General features: G+C 43.7%; 1 protein-coding gene and 1 long non-coding RNA gene across 8 annotated transcripts in view; one reads left to right on the top strand and one right to left on the bottom strand.

Moving 5' to 3' along the window:
• Positions 1–790, bottom strand: part of LOC148219852 (uncharacterized) — a 127274-nt gene extending 126484 nt beyond the window's left edge. For all 6 annotated transcript variants that reach the window (XR_015799372.1, XR_015799368.1, XR_015799373.1 and 3 more), the window contains exon 1: positions 575–790. This is a non-coding gene — a long non-coding RNA (uncharacterized LOC148219852). The remainder of the gene's footprint in view (positions 1–574) is intronic.
• VLDLR (very low density lipoprotein receptor) lies at positions 705–15317 on the top strand. Of its 2 annotated transcripts, XM_014880599.2 has the most exons (19): positions 705–991; positions 4968–5087; positions 6042–6164; positions 6990–7112; positions 8422–8793; positions 8900–9022; positions 9109–9231; positions 9685–9804; positions 9882–10007; positions 10386–10557; positions 10880–11104; positions 11259–11377; positions 11751–11890; positions 12007–12148; positions 12460–12606; positions 13504–13593; positions 13987–14064; positions 14174–14343; positions 14671–15317. In XM_014880599.2, the coding sequence occupies exons 1-19, from the start codon at positions 778–780 to the stop codon at positions 14704–14706; spliced, it is 2763 nt and encodes a 920-aa protein (XP_014736085.2). In that variant the 5' UTR covers positions 705–777; the 3' UTR covers positions 14707–15317. The 2 variants fall into 2 exon arrangements, with proteins under 2 accessions (XP_014736085.2, XP_014736167.2); XM_014880681.2 differs by lacking the exon at positions 13504–13593.
• Positions 15318–20165: the final 4848 nt, after the last annotated feature.

Raw genomic sequence — 20165 nt, 5'->3', positions numbered from 1 at the left:
ACCGAGACAGAATCGAATGTATAAAACGCTACAAACGTGGTTTCCAAATCGCCTCCTTGAATGAAAGGTTAAATACACGACTTGGACATATTGTTTTGTAAAATTACTAATTAACTACGATCCCTCCATCGGATTACGCAGAAGTACTTTTCTTCGTCTAGAGCCGCGCCTTTTTCGTTTTAAATCACGTTCCGCTCCAGAGGGAGGGAAGACCGCGCAAACACGCGAGCATGTGCGCGGGGGCCGTGGGCACCGCGTGGAAGAAACGCTTCTTCGGAAGCAGCCAGAGCGCGGCGCGGGCTTGGGCACGCCCGGACCGGGGGAGCCGCACCCCCCTCCCGCGGCCGGCGGCAGCGGCGCTGGGGAGACGCAGGGGAAACAAAGCCGCCGCTGCCGCCGCGCCTCCCGACCCACTCCCGCCGGGACTGCCGCGCTCCGCCGCCCCGGTGCGTGGTCTGGCAGCAGGGTCGCACCGTGCCCGTCCCCGCCCTGCGGAAGGAGAGCCGGGCGGGGGGGGGCGCGGGGGCTCTGCCCGCAGCACCGCACCGCTCCGCGCCGCCGCAGCGCCACTCACCGCGCCGCCCGTGCCCCGCCGAGCCGCGCCGAGCGGTGTGCGGGCGCGTCGCAGCGGCCGCAGGTGCCGCGGAGGAGGTAGCGGGGGCGGGCGGTGCTGGCGAGCCAACCGGGGCCCGGCGCAGCGCCGTGAGTCACCAGCGGGCACGCCGGGCGGCCGGGCGGCTTCTATAAGAGCGCCGCGGGGACGGCCTCCCCCCGTGCATGTCTCCGGCTGCTGCCTCTGCTCCTCGGCTCTCCGCCCGCAGCGCCTGCCTGCCCGAGCACCCTGTCCCCGGCGCGGCGATGCGGCTGGACCGACAGCGCGGAGACCCGAGCACCCCGGCCGACAGCCCCGGCGTGGGGCGGCGGGCACTCCCGCGCTGTTGGGCACTGCTGCTGCTGCTCGCCCTCGGTTGCCTGCGCGCCGCCGCTGACGGTGAGTGCGGGGCCGGGGGAGTGGGCTGGGACGCGCACCGCAGGGGTAGCTCCCGCCGCTGCCCCCCGCGGCGATTTCGTCTTCCACCGCCCGTTCCCTTTGCCTCGCTCTCCGTCTTTTCTCCCGCTCTTTCGGGCTGCCCCGGGGGGGAGCGGGGCGGGCCCGGGCTCCCGGGCGAGCAGGGGGCGCTGCCGCCGCGCCGTCCCCGCCGCCCCCCGTGCCGGGCGAGGCGCCGCCTTCCCCCCGGGAGCCGTGAGGGGGCACCGAGCCCCGGGAGCCACACGCCTGCTGCGGGAGGGGCCCTGCTTCCTGATCGGTGCTGAGGGGCAGCGTCTCAGCGGCTGGGGCTAACGCCAGAGAGTCGGGGACACTGGGGCTCTGTTGTGGAGGGGGAAAGAGGAGCGCTTGGGAAGCTCGCGGCGTTAAAGGTGCTGTCAAACTGCAGCGCAACTTAGGCTTTGTGTTATCCAGCGGTGTTGGCATGGCTCTAGTTTAGGGTCCAGGGTAAGCACCGTGAGGGATCTCCACCTGGTGGCGAGGCTGGGTCCCTGCTCCCGGGGCTGGGCGATCGCCAGTAGCTGCTCGTGGCCTGCTCCAGGGCTGCCTCCCGCCGTAGGAGCTGTTGCCCCTATTGGCAGGGGTCCTGCACACTGAGCCAGTTGGATAGTAATCTAAAAATATTTTACTCTTAAATGGAAGTAGTGATCATTTGGCTGACTCCTTTCTTCCTTGAGGATCTGAGCTCTAGCCTGCTCTCCCAGGTAGGAGGTGGGCAGTTAAGGTCTGCATTGTCCTATGCTCTTAAATCTCCTGACTGTTGTCCTAAAGTAGGCCTAAAGTCTCTGATCTTGATGGTGTTTTCTGTAACAGCGTGCAGTAATTCAGACACCAGATATGTCGGGTAGCCCTGCCAGCATGTTGTTGTATCCAGTCCTCGTACAAAGAGAGAAAGGAAGAATGTCTACCTAGTCACCTCTCCCAGTATTGTAGGTTGCTCCCATGCCTGATCTGCAACAGACATCCTTAAAGAGCAGTGGAATGAAGGACTAAGCTGGCTGGCACTGAAACTGCTACTGCACTGTGCTCAGAAATCATCACAAGAGATACACAGTAGAGGGTAACTAGTAGGCTAGCTAACCAAGTTATTCCGATTGTTCCTTCAATTTGAGTTAGTGGCCCCATCAGCTCTCTTCTACTAGTAGTTGCAGTTGCTGGGGTCTGGGAAAAGCCTAAGCTAGTTCCAATATGAGCTCTGAAAGGTTTCCCAATCACGGTTGGAAGCTTTTCTGGGACTTGGTGTCAGATGACAGTACACAAGTGTCACATGTTTGAAGCTGCCCAGACAAGTAATCTGGCGACTTGCTTAAGGGGCTGAGACTAACAGTGATAGCAGAGATATGGAGAAAGGTAGTTTAATTTGGGTAGTCAGTGTAACTGTGCTCCTTCCCTCTACACCCATTGCTGCTTATGAACCAACTCCTACTAAGAAGTTACCTGGGGACCAGTAAAATAATCACAGGCTCTAACTGGTTCTTGACATTTTGCAGCCTAAGCTGTATTCTAAGGAAAAGAAAATATGTGAAGGTGCTTCTACTGTATGAAGAGCGTATAAAGAAACGCTTTGAATTAGTGGCTAATTGATGCTGATCCAAAAATCATTAGGTGTCTGGTGACTGAAACTGCACTGAGGTATGACTCCATTGCTTCAAATAGCAATGGATTAGACTGGTAGCATCTAAGTGGTTACCTGGCATTGTAGCACAGTGCTTGGTGTAAGGGGATTAGAGTTACTGGCTGTAACTAACAATCTGAACTGGAGCTCATTTCAAATGGCTGTTAGAGTCTGACAGACATCTTCAGGAGCAGTAGCAGATGCTGACCTTTACCTTTGTGCACCTGTGTGTTAGGGTGTTAGGCCTTGTCCATTTTTTTACTTTGTGGGCTAAAAGTAGTTGCTCTGACATTTCACTTGGTATCAACTGCAGAAGCAATGATACTCTCTTGGAATGCCTTGTTGTTAGGATTGTAATTGTAAAGTTATAGCTGTTACTCCAAGCTGAGCTATAGTTTCTGTTAGCCTTGTGCGTAGCTTCCCTGTAGCATTTAGTCAAAATGAGACTTGCATTTGTAAGTCATAATGTACTAGGCAGCTTTAGCAAGCCTTTCTCTGGTTATTCGAGCTTGAAATAGAGTAACTAAGGACCATGGAGTTATTTTGGGATCTCCTTAGTGGCAGGCTTAGTCTCTAATATTCTGTATGCTATTTTGGAAAAGGTTGACTGTTCTCACTCTGAACGCCTGAATGAGGAAGTCTCGAAACTACCAGGAGTCAGTTGTTGCATATTTTATGTAGTAGTACAGTAAAACCTGAAATATGTCACCAGTGCTCACAACTCTAACCTTCTTTTAGAGGTTGCTGGACAACAAGGTATGAGGCTTAGAACAAGCTTCTAATTGTGGCAGTTACTCCTACTCTTAGGTGGTTGGGGAGTGCTGTCAAGTACAAGGCGAGCTGACTGACAGCTCATGACCAAGTAGCAGTAGTAGCTTTATAAAACCATGCTATTAGAAAGCATATGCTGCTGTAATTCCCAATCAGAAAAGGAAACAGGGTTATGGAAACAGTATACACAAGAGCTGATGTTCTGATTTTTGATACTTTTTGAACACAGTTCCCATGAAAATAGTTGTTAACTTTGTTCTACCAACTGGGTTACTGCTTTTCTCTTCCAGTAAGGCTACTAAAACATTAGACAAACTCAGTAAGATGCTGTTTCACATCTTTGATCATGGATTTACATGAGATATTCAGCAGATAGAAGTCCTCATGTTGTTCTTGCTTTTACTGTCAGCATTTGTGAGTACCTCATGCGTGATGGCTAGCCTATATAATGTAAAATAGCTGAGTACCCTCCTTCTGCTTGGAAACTGTTTTGCATTTTGCATATCATACAGAGAGGATATAAAATAGCAAATAATACTGTACTAAAATTTGATGCCCTTTGAGCTCTAGAATGCCAGGACAAAGCACCCTCACCAATGATGCAATAAACCAGGAAGGATCAGAAGTCTTGCATCGTGCTGTAGGCATTGCAGCCAATACTGATGCACACTCTTACACACTTGCCTGTATGCATTAGGTGGAACAGCTCTAGCTTAGATGCTGAGGATGCAGGCTGCTGCTTTTAATGACAGTTAAAACAGGGCTGCCAAGACAAAGCATAATCCCTTGAGGGATGGGTCATACACTTGTAGAGCTGAAGATACTCTGGAAAATGCACTTTAAGGATCTTGCAGAAAGTAGTACCTTACTCAAGCATACTAACAAATTAAGATTTGCCAGTTGTGACACAATGGACTTGATTCCAGAACCAAGTGATAAATTACTTTGCTCTTTTAGCATCACACTTCTTTTGGTGTATGCCAAGGAATGAAGAGACATGGCACCCAGAGGGGTGCCACTGTTTGAGGAGTAACATAAAGCATGAAAACTTGCTCAGCTACAAAGCAGTTACCTGAGCTACCTTTACAGATGTCTTTGGGATTCTACTGTAATGTGTTAGTAGCAGAGTGTTGAAATGCTAATCCAGCTTGACATTATTCATATTTAAACCTAGTTTGCTTGAAGTTTGAAGAGTTTTGAGAATGTGATGCTAGGTGCAAGACAGGACAAGTATTTGTGGGCACACATTTTTGCAGGCTTGATCCTGTCTTAAAGAGGAAAACTGAGTAAGAGTAACATTGAGACTGTTTGCTGCTATTTGGCAGGTAGATAGTTATGGTGTTTAAATTCTGCACTTGTACTGTGAAGGAAAACTTTTGGTTCTACTTTCATGATTGAATAGGGTGATTGCAAAGATTTGGTTTCATGTTGATGTTATGCTCTTTATTAGGCTGGGTAGCCTCTTGATCAGTGGGGAAAACAAGAAGGTATTGCTTAATGGTATCAAGGCTTAAGTTCCTTTTTTCGTTGAAGGTGCGAGAGCAAAATGTGAAGAATCTCAATTTGCATGTGGTAATGGACGCTGTATTCCTCAAATCTGGAAATGTGATGGGGATGAAGACTGTTCAGATGGCAGTGATGAGAGTGCTTGTGGTAAGTAATCAAAATAATACATCTGTAGTAGTACTTGCTTGTTGGAAGTGGGACTTAACAGTGGATAGCTGGAGAGATGCTTATCCTAGCCAGCACTTCTGGCAGTCATAATACAAGGACAAATTCCTTAGAATAACCCCTTTTTTTTTCCCCTTGTATCCATCTGAAGCAATTGAATTTTCCTGAGTGTTATCTAACTCTCCTGAAATTGCCACCTGAGACAAAGCTTGTGACCAAAATACTTCACTTGTGAGAGTGATGACTGACAGGAACAGAATATAAGCCTGTTCTCAGTTGTTTCTTGAACACATAAGGGAAAATGTTTGCTATTAGCACTCTACTGTTGGCTATTCCATACTTAAAAGCCCTGTTTTATATGTGAAAGTGATTCTGCTGTGTCTTCTATAAACATTAAGTCTAGTTTTGGCTGCCAACCCTTGCTTTAAGCAGGCATAGAAGCCAAGATAGATGACTAGATTTACGTGGAGACCAGGCAAAGCATACTCTATATCCATCACTGGTGCATTTGAACTGTCAGTCTCCTCAAGCAGACCTAAACTATTACCCCAGGGGTTACATAGTACCATGCTTCTGTAATGACAAATCAAATGCCTCGACTATAAACTCAGAATTCAAAACCTAAATATGAATATCAATGCACCTTATTTTAACTGAAGTCTGTTCAAAGCAGCAGCTAATATAGACTAACCTGCTTAGTCTCCTTAGCAATGGTGGTCCTTTAGTACTTGGCTAATGAGTATAAATGCTTCTCTGTGTGCAGAATAGCTGTAGGAAGTGCTCAACAGCACCGTTTACTAGGTTGGTGGGGGACAACACCAGGCACCCATGAACCAAGCATATTGAATAACTTTCGAGGGCAATAAAGCTGATCCTTTTTAGCAATAAATAAGCTAAGCTCTGGTGCCTAAACAATGGCTTTTTTCTTCCTTGCAGTGAAGAAGACATGTGCCGAATCCGATTTTGTGTGCCTCACTGGTCAATGTGTGCCTAACAGATGGCAGTGTGATGGGGATCCGGACTGTGAGGATGGGTCTGATGAGAGTTCCGAACTGTGCCGTAAGTGAACCTGGCATGGTGGTGTAGCCAAGCCTGTGGGGAGGAGCATTTTGACTTCTTGCCTGCCTGCAGTCTGGCTCTCCTCCTAAAGCAAGGATGAACTTGTCTTGGGGAGCAGCTTCCTAAGTGCTTGGCCTTGTCAAAGCCTTGAGGAGACTTTTCACTGCTTAAAAGATGCAGAACTGAGTGGGCACTCTTCCGCTTGTACTGGTAAGAGAAGCAAGTACCAGTTTTACTCAGTCAGAAGCAGCGAATAGAATGTGGCAGGCCTGTCACTGTGTCTTGTCCACCAAGTGATTGCTGTTCTCCAAGGCAGCTACTTTGCAAGTGCAGTCCCAATACTACCAGAGCTAATGTAGGGACTGACATAATTGATTATGTCTTGGGTGTGGGAGGCAGTAGTGCAGAGGCTTGACTGTGAGGTCTCAGGATTAGCAGCTCCAGTCTGAAATATCATAACTCATCAAGCAATATAGGTCCAGGAAGTGTCATTTTCCTTTATCAATAGGATCCACAGTGGGGATCAGCCCCAAGTCCTAGTGCACTTTGGCATTATTCCTCCCTACTACTTGTTGTAGCTCAAACTACTACAGTGTAATTGGCATGCAATCACAAAGCTACCACTACAAAGGTACCCTTGAAATACTAATTTCTTAGGAACTGGAAACTTTTTTATGCTACAAAATAGTATAGCCTTTTTCATCAGATACAGATGTTGGCATCTAAATAACTGCAACTTTGTCCAGACCTGAAGCCTTTCAGTCTCAATTTTCAGCACAAATTCTGAAACCTGAGATCAGTAGCTCTTACTTTTTTTTTCAATAGATGCGAGAACATGCCGGGTAAATGAAATCAGCTGCGGTCCACAGTCAACTCAGTGTATCCCAATATCCTGGAAATGTGATGGTGAAAAAGACTGTGACAGTGGAGAAGATGAACAGAATTGTGGTAAGGAGAAAAATGGTGTCTGCATAACTCTATTTGAAATTAACTTGTCTGGAAAGGAGCTAGCTGGGCAGTACACCTGGGAAGATGAATTTTTGATAGTGTCAATATCTCTCCTACATTCATCTTGTTTTGCAGCTACCTAAAGCAAGCTTTCTCTAACACTCCTCTAGCCTGCTAAATTAAGAGCTACAATAATGTAAGCTTTTTAACGTGTCTTTATTCTCTGCTAATTTTGGCAGTGGCCATAGATAGGCTTAGTCACCTGGCAAGCCAATTGTCAGAACTTGTTCTCTGGAGAGTTTCTGAAATTGCTGCTTTCATTAACAAATTAATTGTCTCCTAAAGTGTAGTAGCAGCTTTTAGCTAAGGGCATAGCTGATCTACTTAATAGCCAATCCTGAAATATCTGGGAAGCTGGATGTCTGATGTTTGGGTAGCAAGGGGGCAGGGGGAACTTCAGGCTGGTACACAAGTAGAGCTGCCACTGCAGCATTAGAATGAAGGATATCTGGCTTATTCAAAAGAATTTGCATACATAGGAGTTTTCTGTTGTGTCCTGAGACATATCTGCTGTAATCAAAGCCACGGGGCTGGCTTCCATCAGAACCACCTTACCTGGATGGCCCGATGAGACCCAGATCTCCAGACTTTTGCTGCGTGTCACTGGAGTTGCCATCTTACTCAGCAAACGAATGCCTTAATCTGCAAGTAAATCTACAGACAGTGTTTCTAATGAAGCTGATAAAACTATGAACTGTTAGCTATTAAACTATTAGCTATTAACTGTTGCTATTAAACCAGCATAATTTGTACTGACATGAATTGCATGGGTTTGCTTAACGGGATCAACTCAGGCAAGATCTTGGTCTGTTATCCCCATTGGTCCACGCAAATGGGCCGCTGAAATTAAAATGTTTTGTGATGGTCCCCAGGACAGCAAACTACAGTACATGCTGACCATCAGACTATCTTAATACGTACTCTTGAGTTAGCAATTCTCTTACCTTATGTCTTTGGTTCACGGGGTTGGACCCTGTTTTCTGAAAGATTTGCAATCTGAAGTGCAGGACAGCCTAGCTACTTCACAAGGTTATTTTCACTCAGTAGTTCGAATCTGATGCCTATCACTTACAATGGCCAATGGCAAGGAGGATGGTCTATGGAACCCAAGTGTCCTGTAGGTGGTCATTTAGGCTTCCCTATTGTCCTATGAAGGATGCTGATCTGTCAGCTAACAGCTGCCAAACAAAATACCTTCACACAAAAGTCAGCCTTCTTGTGATAACGTACTAATCTCTCTTTACCCCAGGCAATGTGACTTGTAGTCCAGCAGACTTCACATGCAGCAGTGGGCAATGTATTTCCAAGAGCTTTGTCTGCAATGGTCAAGATGACTGCAGTGATGGTAGTGATGAGCTGGAGTGTGCGCCTCCTACTTGTGGAGTTCACGAGTTCCAGTGCAAGAGCTCGACTTGCATCCCCCTCAACTGGGTGTGTGATGATGATGCTGACTGCTCTGACCACTCAGATGAGTCTCTAGAACAATGTGGCCGCCAGCCTGCACCTTCTGTGAAGTGCTCTGCCAGTGAGGTGCAGTGTGGCTCAGGTGAATGTATCCACAAAAAGTGGCGCTGTGATGGAGATCCTGACTGTAAGGATGGAAGTGATGAAATCAACTGCCGTAAGTTTGCTTGGTTCTTCTCTAGGCAGTAGTGCTTGACTCCTCTTTTATTTCTTTTGCTTCAATAAATCTCAGGAGTAAAAGTCTGTAATGGCTGTGTCCTCAGCTTCTCGGACCTGCAGACCAGACCAGTTCAGATGTGAAGATGGGAACTGCATCCATGGGAGTAGGCAGTGCAATGGTGTGAGAGATTGTCTGGATGGCACAGATGAAGTGAATTGTAACAATGGTAAGTGTGGAACTGAGAAAGAATAAAGACTTTCGCAGAATATCTGTTGAAGCTGGTAGTCACTCTCACAATCTTCATTATGTCAGTTATTCAGTGCTCTGGGCCTGGCAAATTCAAGTGCAGAAGTGGAGAATGCATAGATATCAATAAAGTATGTAACCAGCAGAGAGACTGCAAGGACTGGAGTGATGAGCCCCTCAAGGAGTGTAGTAAGTAAATAAACTGTTTGCACAATGTTGAATAGATGGGTATAGCCTCCGAGTTGTCAGATGTCAGTTGGAATGCGCATTGGCACTTGCTTCTTGGTGGCAAACTTTCAACTGTTGCAAACTTAGTTCATAGGCTAGTTTTAACCTAGCCAAACTGGCTGATAGGATGATTTCTTTGTAGCCAGGAAGGCGCTTGAATGCCTTAGAAACACTGGAATTTCAGGAGCCTCAATCTTTAATGCCGGCTGCTTGTAACACAGAGTAGGTGCTGGTAGCTGAGTGAACATGAATTTGAGGGACTTCTCTTGCATGTGACTTGAAGTGCCAGAACAGTTTCTCAGATGTGGCAGGCGTTCTTAGAAAATGGATGTGTACCTGGTGAAGTGCTCCATGGCTAAGTCTGTAAGACTAAATATGCATGCCTTCTCAGAAGCAGCCAATTCTCTCTTCTAGATGTCAATGAATGTCTGGTGAACAATGGTGGATGCTCTCATATCTGCAGAGATCTCATTATTGGCTATGAATGTGACTGTCCAGCTGGGTTTGAGCTTCTGGACAGGAGAACCTGTGGAGGCAAGTATCTAGTAGTTTAACGTGGACACTACCAGTGATATTATTGGTGAGCATAAATTACATTTTTGTTTTTACAGATATTGATGAATGTCAGAACCCTGGTATCTGTAGTCAGATCTGTATCAACCTGAAAGGAGGCTACAAATGTGAATGTAGTCGTGGCTATCAGATGGATCTTGCTACTGGGGTGTGCAAGGCAGTTGGTGAGTATTGACGTAGGATTTTCATATCCCCACTTTAAAAAGAGTCAGCAAGGGATGCACTGTTTATATTACTACGGTTTTTACACTAACTGTTGTGGTGTTACTGATCACTACTAACACTTTGAATGATGCTATGATACGGTACTTAAAGCTGCCCGACATAAACTGCTTGTGTCTGCTCCCTGGGCAGGAGGGTCCTCCCCATCAAGTTGTGGAGGGAGAAAAGGATGAGGTATGGGTACAGCCAAGGTGTCTGTCAGCATTTGCTATGAAGCGTGGAATGAAAAAATATTAAATATGATGACTCTTAACACCTTCTGTAAAAGAAAAGCATATGACTATCTAGAAGTAGAGATAACACTTGAACTTTTTTCACAGGGAAAGAACCAAGTCTAATTTTCACCAACCGTCGGGACATCAGGAAGATTGGCCTTGAGAGAAAGGAGTACATTCAGCTTGTAGAGCAGCTAAGAAACTCTATAGCTCTAGATGCTGATATTGCTGAGCAAAAGCTTTACTGGGCAGACTTCAGCCAAAAAGCAATCTTCAGGTAAATAGGCATAGCTTCTGAACCTAGTGGACTTCCCTAAACCATCCCATGTTCTACCCAAGCTAATTCTGTAGTCTCTGGTAATGAAAACTAGATTCCTGGTGTCCTAAAGAGAAAGTGCAGTTGATGCAAGTTCCCACAGCTAGCATTTGTATACCTATTGCACTTCCTAGTAACTGCTGCTACATTTGTACAAAAAGCACTTTGTAGGAAGTCCCATATGCATCTTCTGCCTGAAATCTTGTGCAGTATTTGTTGAGATATGCTAATGGATAGTATCTGTGGAGGAAGTGGTTGAAAGCAAGTAATTCTTGTCTTCCAGTGCCTCTATTGATACCCGTGATAAAGTTGGAACACACATCAGAATCCTGGACAACATACACAGCCCTGCAGGAATTGCTGTTGACTGGGTTTATAAGAACATCTACTGGTCTGACTCAACTGCAAAGACCATTTCAGCGGCTAGCCTAGATGGCACAAAAAGAAAGGTTTTGTTTCTATCTGAACTGAGAGAGCCAGCTTCTATTGCTGTAGATCCTATCTCTGGGTGAGTATTTGTCTAGGTTCTTTTAAAAGAGCCGACCTACCAACTATATGTTATGATAACTGACTTAGGTAGCTTTTGTTGGTTATTGGACATAATGAAGAGTAATACTACACAGTACTATAGTGCATCATACAACATAAATTCTGCTTCACAGCTTTATGTACTGGTCAGACTGGGGTGAGCCAGCAAAAATTGAGAAAGCAGGAATGAATGGATTTGACAGACAGCAGCTTGTGACAACAGAAATCCAATGGCCTAATGGAATTGCTCTAGGTATGTTGAACTTGTCTCTGTGCCAGAAGTATTCTGGAACTTTAGCAGTTTTCTTGCTACAAAACCCAAGGTCATTCTTCAGAGAAATATTTTCAGCTTCTTAGAAAGGGAAGCTTCTGTATGCCTGAAGACACTGCAACAGGCATCAGCACTTCTCAGGTACTGAAACAGTAACTTTATCTGAACTGCTCTATATTATAGTTGAGGCACAGGCTGTATAGGCATCACTGCAGCACTCTGTATTCTGGAACGGTAAGAAACTAGGGCAACACCACCACCATTCTCAAACCTGTGGGTGTTTCAGTTCTTGCAGCAAGCTTTGGAGGTTTCCTCCATGTGGACACTAATATATTTGGTGTTTTCCCCTTCCTAGATCTTGTAAAAAGCCGTCTGTACTGGCTTGATTCTAAACTACATATGCTGTCAAGTGTGGACTTGAATGGCCAGGATCGTAGAATTGTGCTGAAGTCGCATATGTTTCTTCCTCATCCTCTTGCTCTAACCATTTTTGAGGTAAGAATGACTTCCTATAGTCATTGTCAGAGATCATCTTCTTGCTGGTATGTGGCAGGAGTGATGGGATTAATGGCATCATGGAGGTAATGGGATGCAATGACATTGTCTTTTAGGACCGTGTGTACTGGATTGATGGAGAGAATGAGGCAGTCTATGGTGCCAACAAATTTACTGGAACTGACTTGGTTACCCTAGTGAACAACCTCAATGATGCACAGGACATCATTGTGTATCATGAACTTGTTCAGCCTTCAGGTAATCTCAGTACAGTTTATAGTTAAAGTCAGTGTATACTTGTAAGAAGCCTGCCCTGCCTGGATGGTGGCAAATGGTATCCCTTCACTGTACTGTCCATTTCTACTTCTGCTTGGAGCTTCTGACATAGGCAGCCCCAAGGGGGTTGAGAGGTCTAGTTGTAATTGCTCTTTCTTGGGCAGAGCAGATATAAATCTATAACCAGCTGAGAAAAGTAATTCTACTAAAACAATTACTGAGCAAATACTTCTGCTACACATCTGGAGCATGAAGGCTTACTCTTGTTCACTCCTTAATTGCTGTACCAACAGGTAGGAACTGGTGTGAAGAGAGCATAGCAAATGGAGGCTGTAGCTACCTGTGCTTGCCTGCTCCTCAGATAAATGAACATTCTCCAAAGTACACCTGTGCATGTCCTGCTGGGTACTTCTTGCAGGAGGATGGTCTGAGATGTACAGGTACGTAAAACAACTGAGATCTTTCCCAGGATGAATGGGGAAGGAGTAGGAGAGTATTGAACTTGCTAGTGGGAAGGAAATAGAATGATATAGGCTGATAGCTTTGCAAAAATCAGTCTTGGAGGGGAGGGTCTTATGCATTAATATGGCCCTCAGAGTCTGCAGCTGCTGTTCAAAGTCCATGCTTTGCTTCTGCGTCCTCATCATCATTTGCAACAAGACCTTGTACCTCCATGCCTTTCTGCAAACAGCAAGCACAAGGATGAAACATACTCAACCTCTTACAAAACAGGGGTATAAACTGACATGGCTGTACATATAAATGCACAGTGTTTAAAAGCTGATTAGCTAATGTTGCTGTCTGAGGAAGTTTGTATGGCCTTGTCGGTCCAGATGAACATGCTGCTGTACTAGTGTTGTCAGCACTGACTATGCAGCAAGCTTGCTTTGTCGAGTGGAACTAGAAACTCCAACGCGCCACTGACTATTGCATTTTGATTCTGACTGCCACAGAGTGCTAAATGTAAGGGTGCTGGTCTCCCTTGGCTGCTCTAAAAGGTTGCTATGAGTATCAAAGGCTGTACCTAACAAGTAAACACGTAAAAATAAAACCTTATTCAGAAAACCTTATGTGAGGGGTGGGATGGCTTACAGCTATTGTGACTTTAAATGCCTGTAATTCTTTCCTGATTAATCATCTGGCCTTGTTCTTTTCATCAAGAACTCTGCTGAGGGTGTGCTAGTGAAATAGTTAATATCAGTGTTCCCAATGATGCTAACAAGCTGCATGATCATTTTTGCCATCTGCTAAATCTTCACTACCATGGCTCTCATAGCAAAGCCATTGCAGAACTTCAGGATTAACTGATCTATAATTAGTTCTTGATCTATAATTAGTTTCAGGTACTGGAACAACTGTGGCTTACACTGAGGCTAAAGATACCAGCACAACAGAAAAATCACCAACTGTTGGACTAGTTCCTGGAGGTACTGGTCCCAATAACTCACACTGCTAAACATTAGAGAAATTAAATGCAAACTGACCAACTAGCCTACTTAGAAGTTTTCTCCTTTGCATGCAAATAGAGAACACAGGCCAGATCATTTGTGTAGTGTAACAGCTGGAGCATGTGCTAAACAGATTTAGTTCTCACAGGACAGTGTGGAATCTGTAGGTTCCATGAAATCCCAGGAGCGCTCAGAGAAGGTGACCAATAAAGAAAGCTTCCAACTAACACAGGATGAAGCATGTTAGGCTGTTCTAGCAGTGTGCTACTGAGAAGCTAATCAAATAGGAGCTTCTGGGTTTGGGAAATGCTTGCACATGACAATCTGCGAGCCTGTCAGTGCGCAAGCTCACTGCGTCAAATTCTCATGCAGGATTCAACACTAGTGGTACAACCTCTGAAGTCACTGCAGCTGGAAGGACATCAGCAGCTTGGATCATTCTTCCTGCAGGTGAGTATAGCATTTACTAGCCTTTTGGACCCCATGTGGTGGGGCAAGCCACTCTTAGGAGCTTGACCTGACTCTACTCCATGTTTGTAATGTCTTTATCTCCCTGCAGTATTGCTGATGATGGCTGCAGCAGCTGGCTACTTCATGTGGCGTAACTGGCAGCACAAGAACATGAAAAGCATGAATTTTGATAATCCAGTCTACCTAAAAACTACAGAAGAGGACCTCACAATTGATATTGGAAGACACAGTGGTTCAGTAGGACACACCTACCCTGCAGTAAGTAAACCTATTAACCTATTATGTCTGAGACTCGAGGTTAATAACTGGAGTAGAATGACTGCCAAAAGATGCCTGAGTCAAATTCAGGAAAGGTCTCTGCTCTTGCAAGCTTCTGGCTGCAGACAAACTTCTTGGGCTGAATCAACTGACAATTATACCCTATAATCAAGGTTAAAGGTAGTTGGTAGGTAACTAGTGTCAGTACTTGGGATAGAGTAATCTGTGCTGAATGTAGTCACTAGCCTGGAGAATTAGTAATGATGTGTGTTGCTCTATGTCTTTTATTAGAGCAACTGTAGTTAACTTGTACTTACTCTTTTACAGATATCTGTAGTCAGCACAGATGATGATATGGCGTGAGCACTGGATCAGCAATCGCTTTCAGTTTACTTGTGTCTTACACTCTTTGGGGATAGTAACCAGGTTTGTGGCTGAAGGACTTCCTCCATTCTCGGAAGAAAGAAGATACTTTCTGTATTTATGGAACACTTGTGTAAATAGTTATTTTCTACAGCTTAACAACTCTGTAAATACCTGTCCACAACAATTCAGCTGTCTGTGGTTACAGTTTTATCAGTAACCCTTGGGTTGGTTAGTCAGTAACATCACTGACCAAATATAAAGCACTTTCCATAGAAAGCCATATTCCAGCCACAACTTGTGTAACACCTGTACATATGTCTATAGGCCATTTGTAAATAATTATTGGAAAATCACTACCAAGCACTTTGAAATACTTCAGATGTAAATTATTGTACACTCTTTTTCAACGATTGGGGCAATGGCAATAGGAAAAAACGGGTTACTATGATTGCCAAAAATTTGTAAACATAAGTAATTTTATATGTATGATTGAAACAATCTTGTCTGTTACCTCTTAGAGGTCTATAAGAATGAATGATCTCTAAGAAACCACTGTAAAACTCAAATGCAGCTGAGGGGATAAAAATAAAACGAGTCAAGCAGTTGAAGTATTGTTCTCAATTATTATGTTAGCACCAAAGTAAAATTATGTATCTACTAAGTTGAGAGCTTTAGTAGGCTACACTACCACTGCCAGCCAGATGATGAAGTATTTCTTCAGTTACTTCAGCAGCATTCAGGCAGCTAAGACATTTGCCAGGTGAGATGTTTGTTCTTGAGACTGATAGTCTGCACAGAGTAATGGATGGAGTGGTTCTCCTATTACAGAAGCCCAACTGATCTCCTAAGTTAGGACTGATGCTGGCTAAAATTACTTGACTACTACTGCCAGGTTTTGAGAGGAAGCACTGGCAGACATGCAAGGTGGAGACAGGTCAGAGCATGGTCTGACAGGTGAGTGTGAGGTCCTTGCAGTTTCAGGCTGTTGGCAGTTACTGCCCATAACTTTTGCAGTATGAGGTACTACTTGACTCTAATCCTTCCCCCCTTCAAGGTAAGAAAAAATTGCTTGTGGTAGGAGGGATGCAGTTTCAAGGCTAAGACATAACATGAAAGAAGCCATAGTCTCTTGGTTATGCTTTAGTGATGACATGTTAAATCATTCTCCATCAATCCTGTCTCTAAAATGGTAACCATGAAAATCATCGAGTTAGAACTTGGATCAGTTCCTAGGGTTGTTTCCAATGCCTATTCTCATTGCAGATACAGCTGGGGTCTGTTCTTTTAATAGTCTTTTTGTATTGTGGACTCCTTTATTAGCAGATGAGGACAGCTGCCAACTTGTGCAGGTTTAAAATAAGTTGTTTCTAGCAAGTTCTTAGCTCTTGGGGGAGTTGAAACTTCTAACCAGCTGTCTGTGGCAGCTCTTGACTGTAGGCGTTTAAGATATGTGGAACTCAGGTAGACTAAATTGTCTTGCAAAGGTTGGGATGTAAGGGGGCCTCTAAAGTTTCTGGCTAGCAATATTGTATCTTATTTTACCAAGTACCTGTTGGGATAAAGTGCCTTTCATACCTGCCTAATACATGAGGTTCATTAGTTATAGGGTAGGATTCAACATTTTCATTTAGACTTCTAACTCTGGATACTTTGAAGTATTTGTGTTCAAATGTGACAAAACAAAATTCTCAGATGGTTGATTATAAATTCACGTGGCAGCTAATTACAGACAAAATGCTCTGTCTTTCCAGTCTTTGTACAGAACGACTCTACTTTTTTGCTGAAATTCATTGCTCTTACTAGTATCATACCAAATAGTATAAGGAGAGACCAGTAAGACGAATAATGACATTTCTTCCTGAGGTTAATATTTATTCAAAGTAGCAACTTAAGTCTATTTCGGGAACCTGAGATAATTTTTACAGACACTATCGACTCTAGGAATTTATTTTCTGACTTGACTCCAATGTGCTGAATAAAGAATAGTGCCTTGACAAACAAAACTCTTTCCTGTAGTCTAGAGGGAGCTTAACACTTTACCAGATAAAACATCTGTGACTTCATATGGCAGGAAGGAGGAGTGAGGAATATAAGGCAGTAGCCAAAGATGATACAAGATGGCCTATACTTATTTACAAATGTTGTTTGGTTTTCAGTCTCATTAGGTTTATTCTTTCCTGCCCCTCTTCATTTTTGTTATGAAATCATTGTTTACTTCCACAGCAGGCTTGGAGAGTGCTCAGGGATTCCTTCTGTAAAAACAGATCCTATTTGCATTGTCAAATACTTTCCTCCCTTCGAAAGTTTTTTTTCCCTCTGGCATCTGGAAGTCTTTGACTCTGGTTTACTCCTTGCCCTATGATTCCTTTGGCATGTAGTGAAGGTGATTTAGCTGTACTGAGCACTGTTAAAGCAGCACCCTGTGGCTGTGCTGGTGTCCCCTAAAGGCATTCTCGGCCATCATTCCTGTCTCAGCTCCTCTGCTGCAGTCTTGTGGTATCCCAGAGCAATGGGACATTAATTACCTCTTTGGTCAGATTTCAGTGTTAAGGTGACTATATTCCTCCTGAAGAATTTTCTGCTTATAAATAAAAAAATGACTGTAGTTGGTTATTGTGGTAGTATTCAAGGTAATGGTATAGTTTTTGCTTCCCAGAAGAATATGTAAGCCCTCTGGTTCTAAATACTGCCTATTTCTGTTCAGTGTCTGCTGGCCAGTGTGAGTGCAAAACTAATTTGAATATTTTTCTTTTACAAGCATGCAAATTTCTCTTAATACACTCCCTCTGCTCCTGCATTATTTTTTGCCTCCTGTTTAATCTGCCTTTTTTTCATAGTGCTGTAAATATTTTACATGATTGCTCAGAGGAAAATTTAAGGGAATTGATGCTGCTCATGTGATTTTCTTCCCCTTCTGCAGCTTGTTCTTCTACAACTAGCTACAATATGCCTTTTCCAACCCAACTTGTATTTGCCTGTATTTTAAATGAACATGCCTTTTTTCCAATCACATCTTTCCTGAAACAGCAAAGATGCATTTATCAATTTTTATGTAAGTGCTGAATCTTGCTAGATAAGAGTAAGAAGTACAGAAACAAAGACTTAGGCTCAAAGAAATAATATGAGAGTCCTCAGATAAAGGAAAAAAGCATACAGCTACAGAAGCCCTCTTCACTTTGTAACCTAGATGTAAGCAGAGGTCTGCCAGTACTTTCTGTAGATATGGCAGAGCATGTCTGTGAAGAAATGTGCTCCTTTTCCTTCTTTGAGCTGGATCACAACAGTGGTTGGTATTGTCACTTACTGGAAGGTCTTTGGAGAGGTCTGTCTGCTCTGTTGACATGCAAAAGCCAACTTAATATATTCCTGGCTTTCTGCTTTTTGCTTTTCCTCTCTTGAGAGAGCTTTGAAATTTGCCCATATCAAATGAAAATTCTTCAGAGCAGGGAGGGACAGACGGGCTCTGCAATCAGTTAGGCCGCTGAATATCCGGGCTGTTAATCGTCTAAAACAAAGACTTCCTATGGAAAGAATGATTGATGGTCTTAGTTCTTCTTGCACAGCCCTGGTTGGGACACTTCCACACCACTGTCAAGAAGTGGAAAATGCTTCATATCATACATGAATCTTCCCCTCACCCCAACAACCGAGACAGGTAACTGAAGCGTAACTTCACTAACATATACTCTATGTAATAAATTACTTGAAGAGAGGAAACACTAAGCATTCAATCAAGACAAATGATTGGGAAAAACACATTTCTTAGAAATGGACTTTTGCTGTGGAGATGTTTAGTTCTTCTACAGAGGACAGATTTTAGGGAATTTTTCCTTCTTAGACATCCTTTCCTAGAGTCAAACTTAAAAATACTTGGAAATATTTTATCATAATGTCCATGCATAGACTTAAAGTTGATAGTTGGATAGCAACAAAAAAAGATTAACTTAACATTCAGAACACTTGTTTCTTGCCAGTGGAAAGTATTTTTGAAAGACCTCTTGGAAAGGCTGATCATTGAATACAGTCAATGTCAAGACTATCTAGAAATAGTGCTGCATGTTCTGATGTCTCTTTTGTGGATGTGTGTACACTGAGAAGTGTGGTTCGGTTTAGACAGGTTATTCCTTTTATTAACCCTTAAATAGATGAGAGCTCATATGTTAATTTAAGTGACGAATGTCTTGAAAGATTGTGGTTTGCTAATTCCATAGAGTGTTGTGGCTGCTACTGTCTAAGTGACAAATACTGTGAGTTCCTAACTTTTCGTCTGGCGCGTCTAGTGGTAAAAAAGGTTCATCCCATTAACTTACTACAAATAATTATCCTTAATGAAGCCTCAGTACAAAATTCAAGTTACATGTGCTATATTCATACTGGAGCAACTTTGTCATTCTGGTTTTACTAGAAGAAACACTGATTATTCTTTAATTTGGCAGCATTCAACCCACTGCCCCTCTCCCCCAGCTTTTTTTGGTGGAAGAGTAAGTCAAAGTCATTTGAGGGCAGAGGGAGTGGCAGTATGGTAGCCATAGAATTCATGTATAAGTTGTTGGTTGTAATCCATACATGTTAACAAATTCCTGGTGCCAGGTAAAACCTGGTGATTTTTTAATTGTAGTATACCTATATCTTCTCTCAGAAACGGAGTTTGAAGAATTGCTTGAACGGGAGTGGGTAGTTGGCAGATTGTAGAATATAGGAAGAGCTATTTCTTCATAGCTCTTTGTCTTTCTGGCAGCCTCCACTGCTAGTTTAATTTATGTAAGTGAATGGGGAGAAAGAAAAGTTGTAAAATTGCTTGCTTACAGAGACCATCATTCAAATGTTGTCATGAGAACTGCATTTCAGTATTTGATGTGGTGCATCCATCTGAGAGAAAAACACTCGGAAAAGCCATTTTTCACCATCTTAGGTTTCAGATGCAAATACCCACTGACTGCTGAAGACTAACATTTTGTTAGCTGTCTTTGTAATTCAAATGCCACAGCCAAGCAGTGGAGTTGCCACTTATCTGATCTTATCTAAGCGTCCCTTGTTGACCATCAAAAACCTCTATCGGAAGGCTGTTTTTTGCTCCCTGTATAAGACATTACTTTCACTAGGAACTGCCCCAACAGTTTCTTTTAGTGTTCAGGAGTTAAAAGGATCCACTCCAGAGTATGCCCTCTTCAAGTGCCTGTGACATATAGCGTTAATAATTAGACCTTACATTCATTTTGTTCTTCTCATCTGATACTTCAGTAGCAGTTAGTGTTAAATTAAGTAAGTGGCAGTTTTTTATATGGTTCTGTAGCGGCAGCTGAGAAAGTGACACTGCCTTTGAATTAGCTCAGAATAGAAGGAAGTCAAGCAGCCAGCCTGGTCATTAGGAGCCTCACAATTACATTAATGAATCAGTGAAGAATCGAAATAATCACAACTTATGTATATCAATTATCTCCAGAGCCTGTTGTCCT

The sequence above is a fragment of the Sturnus vulgaris genome, chromosome Z (assembly GCF_052056855.1).
Source record: "Sturnus vulgaris isolate bStuVul1 chromosome Z, bStuVul1.hap1, whole genome shotgun sequence".
Taxonomy (NCBI): Eukaryota; Metazoa; Chordata; class Aves; order Passeriformes; family Sturnidae; genus Sturnus; species Sturnus vulgaris.
This window is presented reverse-complemented; position numbering and strand designations above follow the sequence as displayed.